Raw genomic sequence first — 15187 nt, 5'->3', positions numbered from 1 at the left:
CCAGATTGCACATGTACAGGAATCAAAGACCATACTACTTGCTCCCATGCTTAATTTCTTTTCAACCTCGATTTAATCGTCTTCCTGACAAGAGGATTTGGAAACACATACAGTATGTCTCATGATGACATTACGCTATTCTGGATTTTCAGATCAAACAATTTTCTGACCTTTGCCAGAATCCAGAAAAGGAAATCTGTTATATTAACTTCTAAATAGACTAAAACAAAGATCTTTATGAAAAATGATTCCTGATCAAACCAAATCAATGCCCTTGTGTGAGCTGCTGTCTCCATCTTACTGAATTTTTGCTTTCTTCAATGTCCAAAAAATCTGTTTTAAGCAACCAGACTACTTTTCATTTGGTCTTTCCTTGCTTAAATGATTCACAGTGCTCTGATTTATATTGTAAAATGACATTGTAACACTCCATGTATGACTGCGCAGTATTTTTTATGCTAAATGAAAGGGGAGTTTTTTTTTTCTATTTGTGCATTAAACCTAAACTGACTTTTTCCTCCTCCCCCCCCCCCCATACTAAATCAATAATCAGACAAGGAATGAAATCATAATGTTTCCAGCAACAAAGGAACAGGAAAGCAAATATCTCCTATGTTAACCAGATCCATGATGGCTTGAGAGGTCGCCATTCTGATCAAGTCACAGATCTTAGACACGGAGTTTCCTAGGAAAGTAGTAATTTCAGCCCACTTAAAGCCATTATATTTTAGCTGACAAGCCAATTCATGGCTATAGTTTTAAAAACAGTCTCACTGACAACGTTCCAATGCTCTTTGGGTTTAAGCGTGTTTAACATACTAGACAGAAACTGTTTTTAAATGCTCCCACTGCCTCAACAGAATGCATTATTACCACAAACCTCCTATTGCATGACTTTCATGGGCTACGCTTTAAATATGAAAAAGAACTTGCTGCACCAAACTAAAAAAATTACATTGTTGTTGATGGTAAGAGTTCAGATTTATTTGGTTGCCACCCTTTTACTGACTGAATCTTAAACAATTTTATTCTATAGTATTTTAAAAAATACAAAAAAGAACAAATACATTATCTTTTTAAAGATTTGACACATGCATAAATGAGAAATAATAGTGTTACAAGAATGGCTTGAAATGCCTGTAATTGTAAAGTCCAGTACAATGTTCTAAAAGTGCGATGACTAAACGCCACTTGAACTGAGCAACTCTAAAATGAGCTAAAGAGTATTTCTGAGGTTTTAAATTAGGACCATGCCATGATGCAAGTTCTTTGAGAGGAGAAGAAAATAACAGAAAACCCATTGTACTTTAATAGTGCAAGAGAGCTGTTTTGTCCATATATGCTATACACATATTCTAAAATTAGACACTGAAATGAAATACAAAAAAAGCTTTAAACAATGTTAAAGTTTCAGATTTTGCTCCCCAAAAGCCTTATTGTATAACCAATTTCTGAAAGACAAGTGACCCAAAGCCTATTGTCAAGTCATGTAAGTGTGCCAACGAACCGACATAAAAGCCATCCATGAAAACCACAAACTCAGGCTGACAAAGTCTCAGTTGTTATTCCATTGTTAACAGCAAAATGTTGATCTCAGTTTTTAATGGCTTGTTTTTCAAGAGAACTGTTAGCTCTCTTCAAAGCTTTTGTATTCTTTAAAGAATATACTACATTAACAGGCGCAATAAAGGCGAGACTGTGCGCAAGTATGCTCAGGTTGTAATTACTTATTTAATCCCTTCTGGCCCTTCTGGCTGTGATTAAGAAAGAAATTACAGAGGCAGCTAGTGTTCTTATCTTCCATACGCTATTTGAGGAAGAGTTACTTTGGGTCACTCAGTTTGATGACTGTCAATTTCAACAGCTGAGAAAGTGGATTTTTTATGCTATTATATCTGTACTTAAACTGGTGAAATTAAATTATTGCTGGTGATTTTTTCACCACTTAACATTTAACATATTAATTCAGGCTGATCAAACCACTTATGAAACTGATTTTCATTTTTAAATAATCATTTTGAACTCTGAAGACTTCTGACCAGAGGCATTTTGGTCCAGCTTGTGATAACTGTTGCCACAATGACAGGCTGTTCGCTGTTAATTGCTATTTGAAAATATGCACTGCCGCAAGTAAACCAGCTAGCATTGGCCAGAACACCAGGCATAATCAAGCTATTGAGTATACATGTGCGACAAGGTATCAGATCAAGAAGACTGTGGATATATTCAACAAGTTTATGACATGATGCATGTTCAAGTATCTAATCAAAATCATACCTACAGCTCAACTTGTCTTCACCTTTGCCAACACAGGGTTTCAACATTACCGAAATCAACCCAAGGGTGGGTGTTAAAATACAAGAAAACTGTTTGGAGAAACCTAAGAGTCTTTTAATCGCTGGCCAAAGCCACACATTGAAATAATGTGGAGCGGGCGAACACAGAATTATATGTAGAGCAAACAGATTCGCATAGGTGGCTTTTTTTCTAAGTTTCTAAGTAGCAAATTAAACAAACTCCCAACCCAAACCTTGAAAATCATCGCCCGAGTCTCATAGCCCCTGGTGTTTGAACTTCAGTGTAGGTAGAGGCTTGTTTACACTGGACGTGATCCTTGATTAAAAGGAAGGAAAAAAGAAATCACTTTAATTTTCAATGGTCAGCCACCAAACCAAAATATCTTCTTTAACAAAATAATGTCATTGTAGTTATATCCAACAATCCCACTAGCCCAATTTTGCAATTTGTTGTAATCTCAGCTTTTAAGAGCTATTTTTAATTTCTGTTTAGGTTGTAAGGATGCCACATAGTATGAGATATTTCCCTTGTTCTTTAAAAGATTGGTATTATTTTTCCTCAAAAACTACATTTCCAAAATAAGCTGCAAAGTCTGTTTCAACCCCACAAGAAAGGAACTGGAAGTCACTCCTGAGGGGGAAAAAAGAAAAGAAAAGAAACAAAAGATGTAGATTTACTGCATGATTGTAACAGGAAAACTACTGATTTATTTTCCTTAAAATTATGCCATAGAAAACAATCTGTACACCTACAACATCAGCTTCCTCTCAGCTGCACTCATATAAAGTTTCTCTTCATAATATACCCAGTTTAATTTTAAAAAGTATTTACAAAAACCTATGTACATCTACATGAACCAGCCAAAAGAAGCTCATTACAAGTACAGTAGACATGTTACACATAGGAGAGGCAAGAAAATTCCCTAACTTAAAAAATGTCACAGTATAAACTGACATTATGACTGGCTTTATGAATACAATTATCTTTTCTGCGGAAAGAAAGTTTTTTTAAAAACCTGCCAGACATTAGAGGTTATGCAGCTGCTTTTTAAAAGCTAAGAGTTACAAGCGTTTTGTTATCAAATTTTAATGTTTTTATTCGGCAGAACACTGCATATATAAAATGTATGTACATCTAAAAACTTCAAGAAAATAGTCCTATTATTCTAATTCGTATTTTTTACACTGAATCATGAATCAAAATATGTTTTGCCAGCTTCTGTTCGTGTGTGTCTGAGCACCTCTGGCAAATCCAGATCCAGTACATTTGCAATGCAGGCTCACCTGGCCCTTGCTTAAGACCACTTCACTCATCATGCAGTGAAATCGTAAACCGGCTTTCTGAGATGCATTTCATTTGCGGTTGACATTTTAAACTAGTGTTGACCTAGATGGTTACATTGTGAGGCGTGATTTTTTATTCAAGCCACAATACAATTCTGTGATAAACAGATTGTTCATTGTAGCATACACAAAAAATCTTTAAATTAAAAATGTAATTAAATTAAAACAAAGTTGGGTCCAACACTGCACTGATAGATCAGCGATGTCCTGTATTTTTGGGTGAATATGAAACCAGTCTTGCCTTGTTCTGAAATATAATTTTACTGGACTCTACTGTTAAAGCCAATTAGAAATCAGTTCACCCTTACTAGGTATTAAATTGCATTTTTAAAAGCCAGTAATAACGACTTAAACCTCTTTATTTTTTAATGTCTGTGTGGTCCGAGCCTCATGTATAATTGGCAGGGCGCACTTTCTCAAACCACAGGCCCAACCAATGACTGAGGCAAGGGTGCGCTTCTGTCTCACCTATCAGACTCCAAGGCTATTTTTTTCTGGACCACCGCGCTTATTGACAAGCTCCTGACACTGGCTGCAGTCCCACTGAAGCTGCACTTGGGGACTCTTTTTCCACCACGGAGAAAAGAGCGAGCTCGTCGATAAGCCCGAAGTACCGATCTCAGAAATAAGACAACTCTTCTTTCTCTCATGCCACCGTATTAACAGACCTCAAAGATATCTGGTGTCTTAGTTTTAAGATTCTTAAGAGAGATTTTTTTTACTCACGGCTACGAATGTGTATCCATGAACATATATAATATTCTAGTCCATGCAGAAAAACTAAAAGTCAAATTTCATAGAAATCCTCTCTTTTCTGGCTGGGGTTTCTTATGGAAAGGTGAAAAGATGTTTATTATATTTTTTAGTATTAGTTTACATGTTCTTATTAATATCACCACTAGCATTACCCACGGACACAGTAGAACCATAGTAATTCATTTATAAAGAGCTGTTTTTTAGAAACTGCAAACTGAAAGAAGACAACAAAATACTAAGAACAATGCTTCTGCTTTTCTCTTACAGGAAAAAAATAGTATCCACATTATTACAATTTAAGGCTTATTGATCACCACTGTAGATAAAATAGTTTAGACTCATTTTATTCAGGGGATAAAAGTAAGAAAAAAATTAGAAGTTCTCCAGGAGCTAACAGTAAGAGAAAAAGATATTTTCTTGGTAATCTTGGTAATACAACAAAAGGACATGGGATCAGCAATATCAGAAGTGGAAATCCAGTCATTTGAGGAAAGGGGTTCCCTCTTTAATTAGACATGCATGTTAAAATTGTTTAAGATTGTTTTTCCAAGAAAAACTAAAATCACCTACCAGCATGGCCTTGGCAACAAAGTAAGTCGAATGTATATGTAAATTGTGCATATGTAAATATATGTCTATATAAAGTACATTATCTAACATATGGAGCAAATGCACTTTCTGCTGTTTGTTTTTTCAGTTGCATGTTTACAATACAGTTTATTAAGTGGTAGTTAACTGAGCATTGCATTGTGGGTGTGAAGTTTCCTGTTTTAGACTGGCCACATCCTTCACTGTCATTTGAGCTGAGTTTTCCGTGATTTTTATATCCATCTCTTTCAAAATAAGACAAAAATGGGGAAAAAAAACTTAAGGAAACTGTGAAAGGTCTCTCATTTTATTTTTACAGCAAGTATTCTGCGGTGCTCTGAAACTATGTCAAATGAAAACATCTGCATTTTCTCAATTTTGCTTAAAAATAAGAATTGTCTCCATTTCCTGTTTTGTTACAAAAAGGAGTGTTCAAGAAATGTGCTTTCAAAAAATAAAATTAGCCAGATCAACAAAACCAGATTTGCTTGCAAACAAATAAAAGTAAATGAAATCAATATATAATCATTACAAACATTTGTGTAATGCATATAAATGAATGTGAAATATTTAAGTCATTCCTTACATGGAAATATAAATCCTAAATGTTAATGCATCATTTTAAAAAACATAAGTTATATATTAAAATTCTAAGTAATTATTACATGCTATCCTACTCCCTCAGCATTATAAAGTCAGTTTTCATAGAGCTGTTTTTTCAGCTGTAGTTTTAAAACATAAAGAAAATATTTGCTATACTCACTATTAATCTGTAGCACTTTTATCCACATAAAATTTGAAGAAAAGTCTCAAAAGCATCGAAGTTCACAGCTACTAACATCAAAGCTCACTTATCCATGAAGCATGAAAAATAATTACATACTTATAACAGTATGTTCTGTGTGATTATACATGCCACAACTTTACCACCACGTTTCAGCCACTTGTTTCCTATTGGGAATTCATGCTGACTTCTGTAAGACTTCAAGAAATTTCCTGAATCTGTCTTCATTCATGCTTTTATAACACACAAAAAAGTGGAGAATAGATTAATTATAAAAAGTTTCCTATTTAAATGCACATTTTTACATCTAAAAGAGTTTGATTCATTGATGTTTATGTGCCCATACAAAGTCACAGACTCCAGCAGTGGCACTGCCCAACAATGGTATAGAGTAATTTATATCTGAGACACTATTTCTTCAACTACACTTTTTGACAATGTTATATCTTCTTAAGTTTTCAGAAAACACAAGGGGAGGGTTAGGCTTTCTCATAACCAATTTTAGCTACAAAGTATGAATACTAATTTTTCTAACTCCACAGGCCTTTGTCAGAATAAGCATTCAAAAGTAAAACTACATTAAGGAGCGGAAACAAGTTACAACAAAAATGAGTATCACAAGAAGACAGGAAGATGCAGCAAATCAGGAACAGAAGAGGTGTCTTGGGATATGAGAAAGGCTACTGAGGATTACAACACTGAAAAATGGCCCTGTTGTCTGTGTTTTCATTGGCACCGTCTTGCTGAGATCTTCCTCGAGCATTGTAGAAGGAAGGTTGCTGATGCTGATGACAGGAGTGAGATTTTCTCCAACAAAAGTACCATGTAGGAAGATACACATATGTATACTTAAAACAATATACTGCAAATTCAATACATTCCAGAGGACTTTTATTGTGTGGTCGGATTTTACACAAGGCATTTTGTGTGACCTGAAAGAAAAAAAGACCCCATTGTTTGTCCACGTTTCCATTGGCACAGATTATTTTACTCAAAAAATCCATTGCTAATCTGATGTCATGCAAATAAAGGCAAAATAAGAGACTGATATGCAAATTACCTATACAGTACATAGACTTCTCATTTTTTTCCCCCCGGAAGACCAGGAAATCCAACTTCACTGCACAGAGACAATTTGCAAAAGCGAATTTCACAGCAAAATCAGTGGGTGACATTTTGTTTCTGAAAAAATATTTTGACGACAGTATTAACCTGTGTAAATCTTCATATTTAACAAAGCCAATATTTGTAATGCCTCATACCTAGTTGTTTAATTAAAAAAATGAAAAGACCCATAAAACATGGTTTCAAAATGTATAGGGCAATCTGTGATTAATACTGAATAGTATTGATTCTAAATCACAATTAAATTTAGTAGTTACTAATTGTTGTAGCAGTAAAATTAGTAGTTTAGTAGTTTTAGAAAGTTAAAGTTAGTATTTTAGTATAAAAATTAGTAGTCCAACCTAGGTACTACACATCATGATGGCAGAAAACTGGGTAATCTAGCAGATTTGTGCCAGACACCTTTTTTTCATGATGACATGATTGTCAGAAAACAAATGTATTGATATTTTCACATGAAGTCTAGGTTTCGATGTGGAAATGGGATTGAACTGTCTGTTTTTACCACTCATCTCTAAACTGAGTTTTTTTGCCAAAAACCTCATTCTCTTAAATGTTTCTACCAAACGTGCACACACATTTTCACTTCACATAAACAATCATACATGGAAACTCTCCAACTGTATGTCAACAAATGACTTTTGTGAAATTTTGTGATCAAATGAAAAGCATTTTTTCACAGATTACAAATCACTTGGTTAAATTTAATGTGCCTTCCATGTGTTTGTTCTTTAATCAGTTGAGATTGCATACATCTTTGAGATTAACATCTGTAATAAGATGTATAGTGTGTATATATAATAATATCTCATGAATATGTATCTATGAAAACAGTATATAGTGCTTTGTTGTGTCATTTACGGTGCTACAGTTTTCAGAAGCAAAGAAAAATTAATAATCCACAATAACGCATCTTCTCAATTGTGCACAGTGAGCAGTAAATGCTCACTGAAAATCCAATACCCCTTGCCCTGTTTGCTTCTTGCTCAAGACCCTACACATCAAGATTCCACTTAAATAGGCTAAACAAAACATTAACAGCAATCAGACTCAATGGGATCATGTGCTTTTTTCCTGATGAATCAAGATTTAAAGGCTAATGAGAATCCTTGGTCATCAGTAATTGTTAATATTGTTACTCATGCTCTTTGAAATAAACCTTAAACTCAAGCAGGAGCCCACTTGCACATACTGTACATACTTGCTCTGTCACAAAAATAGCTGACAACAAAAAAAAAATTAGGTTCATTTTGAGTGCAGTTTGGGATTATGAACAAATCACCTCAAATTATGTTAAATCATGATTTTCAAATGTTGTATAGCCATGAATATCTGGCAACATACACTTATATTGTATTATTTTAATATAAAACTGGTAGTAAGTCAGCTCCAAGTGATATTTAGAAAGACAAAATGTAATTTAATCTTAAGGGTAGAAATATATTTGGTAGCAAGCTACTGTATATACCTGCTCAATTGCTGCTTTATAGTCAACCATGCATGGTTTACCCTGCTAATTATTCAGGCAGCCTGTAGGTAAAAAAAAAACCACATGAACTCAGAACAGGTGATCAACCATGTTCTCTGGGAACCTTTCAGAAAGGACTAGAGAGTCATTTTGGTGAGAGTTACACAAAAAGGTGTAAGTGCATTATGAATGTAAATCACTACAGACAATTTAGTGTCACACTCTATAAGTCACAATTCCCAGTCTTAAAATATTTTATAATGCAAACTTTTATTCCTTAAACCATCTTGAATATCTGATTTTCAAGACATAATTCATCATCAATTCTTTGCTACATAAGACATTAATTGGTACTACTGTATATACACAGATTAACAATCAGTTCAAAACTGAGCTCCTCGGTGCACTGCACTGTAGCCCTCAGTGCACATACAGGCAAATAGACATGTTGCAGAATGACCTGCTATTATAGCAATGATTTTGCACTATTGGATTTTCACCTGTTTGGTTCACTGAAGCTCTCAGAGATGTGTACTTCAGTTATGACCACAATGTCAAAAATAGCCAACGTCTAAAGGGCATCAATAACCTTGTGAAACTGGGGCAGAACAATACTGAAAAAAACTTTTAACCGTTAAAAGGTCTAGAAAAAAAGGTCTTACCCAGTTGTGAAGTGCATTAGGTGCAAGATTCTTTTAAGTTATTCTCACGTGTATACAATACAGAATACCATACAAAACCCATAAAGTACTTCAGATCCATATAAGTAGATCTATAGACTTACAAATATAGATCCATATTTCTTAAGATACAGTAGGTAGGAAGATATAGAATATATACTGTATATAAAATATAGATATAAATGTATCTATTACACTGCTGTACTCATTGAACTATATCATCGTACACATATGGATTCACTTATCAGATATAATTGACGACACCCAAAATCTGGGTTCTAAACTACTGATGAGGGGCGTTTATATTCAGTTGAGCCTTCAATGAAAAGTCTAAACCATACAAAATTAAACTATAATTATTGGAAGGTTTTGTGGTAAGGGCTTAGGCTTTCTTAACGTGCTCCGCAATGGTTTGCATTATATTGTGTGCACAAGATGGGGCTTGAAATGGAATCACTGCTATTACTAATAAAAAAAAAATCTAAAACAAGCTGAACTATAAACACTGTAAAATACTTAACAGGTTTTAAATGTTATTTATTTATATTGACTTTTGAAAAATGAGTAATCAAGCAGGAATACTGTATATGATCTTAACAACAACCCTTTTCTGTTAACCATGAACATGAAAAAGGGTAAGTACAGTATATACCACACCGCACTACAGTACATAAAATATAATTCCAGAGGCTCAAAACTTAATTGTGACTGAACTTACAAAACTGTCCTGAAAGGGTTAACATAGTGGTGCATTTTGTTTCAAGTCTAAAAACAATTTAAGCACTTTTGGCAAGCAAAAGCAAAAACCCAAGTCATAAAGCACAATAAACAGAAGGGATAAAAACAAGCTGCAATACCTTCTACGGTGTCCTAATACCTGCATTTTTTTTACCTGCTTACACAAACATCTAAAGTCAGTGATCACAGACCTACTAATGTGCTGCCAAATAAGAGTCTCTTTGTGGCATGTGAAACAGACTGATGAATCACGGCTCTTAATTTTCATTATTCAACACTGCCAGCCCTTCCTGAAGGTAGTTTGCTAGACAGACATGATTTAAGGTTGCATACAGGAATCCCCAGGCTGTCACTTCGACAAGAGCCAATTACAGCACAGAGCACACCACTCAGGCAGCAAGCAGCCGGCAATCAGCACACAAAGTGAAGCGCTCTGCAATGAATAACAGAAGCAGAGAGAGTGAGCTGGGGGAGAAAAAGAGAGAGAGAAGAGAACACAGAAGGAAACCATCCACCCAGCAAATACGAAGCAGACCCCAGATTGCGGTGCAGTCCAGAGATGTAATTTACTGTAAATCATCACTGTTGTTCAGAATTTTACACAGCACCGGTGCCAGCCACTCTTCCAACGATATGATAACAGTGGAAGGCTACACTGCAAGAGAACACTTTCAAGCCCTGCTACCCATATGCTTCATCTGCGAGTGAGATTGAGAATTTTTAGCATTTGTACTCCCTCCAAATCCTCATGACTCATGTAAATTAAAAAAGTTGCATCCCTCTGGATGTCAGGAAGAGCTGTACCACGGGCCTTTTGTCAAAAAAAGAACAGCCACAACGGTAGGCTGTCCCACTTAACTTTGTGCTCTGATGTCACAACCACATGACCCAGCCTCTCCAGTAACAGCACATGAAGGAAAAAAAGAGAGTTTTAAAGCTTATGCCTTTTTGGATTGTGTGAATGCTTCATTCGCCTCACAAACAACCACAGAACCACAAGTGCGGTGCAAATTTTCTCCAGGACGGCAGAAAGAAGCCCCCGGTGTGTAAATGGTTAATCTCCGCAGGTCACTTCCAGTCACAGAGACCGACCAAGTCAGTAAGTACTCTAACCACACAGCCTATGCAGTAAATGCTGCTCCATCAAATATTTGTTCTTACTTTTCTTATTCTTTTTTTGCATGCTGCCTGTTATTTGTGGCTATACAAACTGTTGACAGCAAACGGCATACCTGTGTCTTGTGGATAAAGGCTGATTTTCTCTGATACAGTCTGTGTTTTCAGTTTAGGACTTCGAGGGTCATTGAAACCACAATAGGACAAGAATCTTTCAGAAAATAATCAAGAGGGGCTATGGCATCCAATAGTCTATTCAGCTCGGTAACACCATGTCAGCAAAACTTTTTCTGGGGTAAGTCTCCTTCCAATGTTTTTGTTTTAATTGTGAAAAGTTTCAATTTTTCTGGTCATTCATGACAGCCTAACTGCAAGGCAGGGAAATAACTCAGACCTGTAGCAAGTTTAAATTACAGAGCTTTGATCACATCTTTAAATAATGTGGTGCATTAAAATAAAAGCTACTTCAAAAAAAAATGTCAAGTTTATCATGTATATGTTTGCAAACATACTCAAAAGCTGACGTGTTTGTACAACTTAGAACTACATTCATGGAATGATGAAAAATATGCAATAGCGAGATTTCGAACAAGTATAAACATCCACTCTACAGCAATTTACAGACTAACATTAAAACAAGATGTTGAATATTTCTGTATAAAAGGAATGCAGGAATTGTTTGATATTTTAAGTTGGATTTGTGGGCATGTGGTTAGACCCCGGTACAGTCTAAGAGGTATTGCTCTGACCAACTCATAGCAGCTGTGTCACTCTTCTATCTGACCACTTACACAGTTTCTACTATTTGAAGGAAATTACCTAAATATTTAACCTAGCAACATCTTTCACGCACATTGCATTGCACTTTGAAAAACAGGGAGCCTGTTACAAAAGTATAACCAACTGTATTTGGTTGCCGCTTTTATAAATAAGACTAGGAAAGAAGCAACAGAAGTAAAAAATATATATTTCTCACCAGCACTTACTATAAATCTAGAAGAAAATAGTTAACTATGTGTTAAATTTATGGGAAAAACGTTCATAAATTGCATACTGTTTTAAGCTAATATCAGTTCTGGTGTTGAAAAATGTACTGTATAATTACAATATGTAATTTTATGTTGTATAGTACACAGCTGTAAAAATGATCACTTATGTTCTAAATATTAATTGCCTCAATTTTACATTTAAAGAAACCAGAACAAGACTGAGACAACGTAAATCAAAGTAACTATTCCAAACCTCGTACACTAAATTAGTACATTTGATGAGTAAGGTTGAGTAATCCTTCATATTGAGACACCTGTAATATTACATTGTAAGCATGAAATTTTGAAATAAAAATCAAAATGAGCATAAAAATCAAAACCTTTCTAAAACCATTCAAAGTAATTCTAAAATGACCATGGCTAGGATTTCTGCATCAATTCTTTTTTTAAAAACAAAACACAAACCAGCAAAGCACGAACCGCGGTTTTGCACTTACAGTATTTTTTCAATGACGTCCATCATGTTAAATATATAAAAGTTTTACATTTCTATAGTCACAGACTGTACAGCCAGGAAATTAAGTATAAGCTGTAAGCAAGTCTCTGTGGTTAAAACATCCTTTCCCCACCTCCTTCACACTTTTTAATTGGCTAGACTTTGCTGGTTAGTTTTGTCATCGGGCACTGATTTAAGATTAATACAAAAAAAAAATGTACCCAAATAGCCAATTGAAGAGGAATAACTTACAATATTATATTAGAATCAAAGAACATACAATGACTTGTATGTAGCTTTAATTGTAATCAATAAGTAAAAATGCAGACTGTAATAGCCCATACGGTCAAGTGGCAAGTAGCTATTGTAGTTCCAAGGGCAACAATTCACAAAATCTCACTAGGTGCCCAAAAGAAAGATCTTCTAGTAGGCGTAAAATAAAAGTTAAAGGCAAGGACCGAGAACATATTTTTTAACATAGTGTAACCTACTATTATAATTCAATGATGTCAAAATAAATTGTATGTACATAAAGTAATATAGATTCCTTATATTGCTTTGAGAAATATATAAAAATGCAACCGTAATGCAAATGTAACTACTACAACCCAAATGATAAAATACTGATATATAAGAATAGATTCAGACAAACATTACTTTAGCAAATGTTTTCAGTTAACAAAACTCAAAGGCAACGAGTTCCGATTTAACCCAATTAATGAAAATAAAGGCTCACCACTCTCCTCCTTTGCTGGAATGTAAAAAAGGATAGCGGAAGCATTTTATTAAGCAGTCAGTATCACTGAAGAACAGAAAGAGCTTTCTTTAATTACAAAACTTTGAATTCATAATAACATGTACAAAGTTTTGCAAAATGCTCTTCAAAGGCTGTAGACTCTTTGGAGAAATCTGGTACAACAGTACCAGAACTAAGGATAAACTCCAATCACTGGGCTTGCTAAGACTGCTTCTTTGATCACATCATTTTCATATTTTCCTTAAGTTAAAAAGGTATTCATGTACAATTCAAATATTTTTCTTTCTGGGTTAATAAAAAGCAGCATTTTATTTAGTGTTTTAAAAGAGCACAGAAAGAACTTACAAAAATTATTTTGCCATTCAGAAGGACCCAGTGCGGACAATTTCATACGTGCTTTAAATTTACAATACCATTTTGCTATAAGGACAAATCCCTACTGGCAAATCAATTTCACTATAAAAATAATACAACAAAAAACAAAAAAGTAACTGCAATTTATACTGGTGGAAAAACAGAAGATAAAGTTCTGGTGAAGGTGAACAATTTCACGAATGCACAGAACAGAAAAGATGAGTCTTGTGAGGTCAATTTTAGCCTTTGGGAATTGAGATTACACTTTATTAACAAAAGGGCAGTACAGATGTTATTTAAGGTCTCTCCGGTATTTTTAACCATTGCTAATCAATTACAAACATGTTCAAGAGCTCTGAGGTCCATGTGCTTTTAATTTATAACTGTGGTGGTCTAAATCTCTGAATACTGTGGGTTAATTCATTTAATTTGCTATCACAACTTTACTTGGGAAAACAAAAGCAAGGAGTAAGAGAAATGTGACCTACGCTCCTAAGGTTTAATAAGAACAAGAAATGCAAAGTTGCAGTCTCCATTATTTACAGTAAGGTTAAAGGTTAATGAAACAAGGGGGAAAAAAGTGTGAAGTACATCACAAAACCCAAGTTCACCAAATTCCTGTTCAGCCAAAGAAAACAAAGGAAGTTCAGAACTGAATTTTTTAAGGCTCATAGCATCTTTACTTGGCTTTGTTGGTAGGCAGCAGCAGTTACTGCAGCAATGCTGTATTGTAACATTAAACATGAAAATGCAACCTCTAGACAATACAAAGAGCTTAACTCATGGATATTTTAATTACCTAAATTAACTTAGGTCATTTTAAATTTGTGTGCACACCTGCTGTAACTTGCTCATTCTTAGTCTAAAATACATAATCCTCATCTGTGTTCTCCCACTAAGGCGGTTTTTATAGTGTATGCTGAAAAGCTGATTACACAAACTATTATTTCCAAAAGGCAAGCACGTCACCTTTTTTCCTCTTACACTTAATGCAATACTGAAAATCCACTATTACCAAAAAGTTTTTAATTTTTTTAAATATATCCATCAAGTCTTCTCTCCAGCTGTTTATATCAACAAGACAAGAGTCCATTTTAGCTTGTGTGGACAAACACTAAATCGTATTCAATTTAACTTGGCTTTAACATCAAGAAAAGCAATTGCCTGGATAAATTTTTATAACTTCACATATTGGCAGCAGAGGACTCATAATAATCTTCACCATGTGTGGCATTCATCGTCTGAAATGTAGCCGATACAGCCGATCATATACATTTTTCTCAAGCTGGTTTTGCCACTAGACGGCAAACTTTAATTTTTTTCTTGCTATTATAATCATCTATTAACAATTAAGCCAAGTCAGCGATATCATTTAGGGATGGAGACAAAAACAGAACATGCACATATGGAAAAAAATGATTAAAGCAACTTGGATTATTGGGCAAATTTAGAAGCTTTTAGGAAAATTAGTAGAAAACCAAAAATCATTTGCTAGTAACCCAATACATACTTCGAAGAAAGACTCCATTGCATAAAACCATGACTTAGTTCTGACCACAGGTCTTCATCTTCAGTCATGAGTAGACATCTTAAAAGAAAACCAGACACCCCTCTTTCCATCGCACAACCCCAACAAGGAACGTTAGTAATCAATAGGTAATCTGAAATTCAGATGAAATCTCATAACTGTAACAG

At 34.7% G+C, this 15187-nt stretch overlaps 2 protein-coding genes across 11 annotated transcripts in view; one reads left to right on the top strand and one right to left on the bottom strand.

The window, feature by feature from the left end:
- supt3h (SPT3 homolog, SAGA and STAGA complex component) overlaps positions 1–15187 on the bottom strand; it is a 230806-nt gene that overhangs the window by 180291 nt on the left and 35328 nt on the right. The window contains exon 1 of one of the 7 annotated variants that reach the window (XM_088624994.1): positions 12383–12420. The exons of 5 other annotated variants lie outside the window; for them this stretch is intronic. In XM_088624994.1, coding sequence (XP_088481120.1) covers positions 12383–12408 — 26 coding nt within the window. In that variant the 5' untranslated portion in view covers positions 12409–12420. Of the gene's footprint in view, positions 1–2530; positions 2593–12382; positions 12421–15187 lie in introns of those variants that run through there. One more of the 7 variants, XM_088624998.1, reaches the window with a different exon arrangement.
- LOC148674651 (runt-related transcription factor 2-like) overlaps positions 10743–15187 on the top strand; it is a 99889-nt gene continuing 95444 nt past the window's right edge. For 3 of the 4 annotated variants that reach the window (XM_088625002.1, XM_088625001.1, XM_088624999.1), the window contains exons 1-2: positions 10743–10879; positions 11065–11191. In XM_088625002.1, the coding sequence (XP_088481128.1) occupies positions 11134–11191 (58 nt within the window). In that variant the 5' untranslated portion in view covers positions 10743–10879; positions 11065–11133. The remainder of the gene's footprint in view (positions 10880–11064; positions 11192–15187) is intronic. The other variant, XM_088625000.1, reaches the window with a different exon arrangement.

Source organism: Lepisosteus platostomus, chromosome 3, assembly GCF_059453375.1.
Source record: "Lepisosteus platostomus isolate fLepPlt1 chromosome 3, fLepPlt1.hap1, whole genome shotgun sequence".
NCBI lineage: Eukaryota > Metazoa > Chordata > Actinopteri > Semionotiformes > Lepisosteidae > Lepisosteus > Lepisosteus platostomus.
This window is presented reverse-complemented; position numbering and strand designations above follow the sequence as displayed.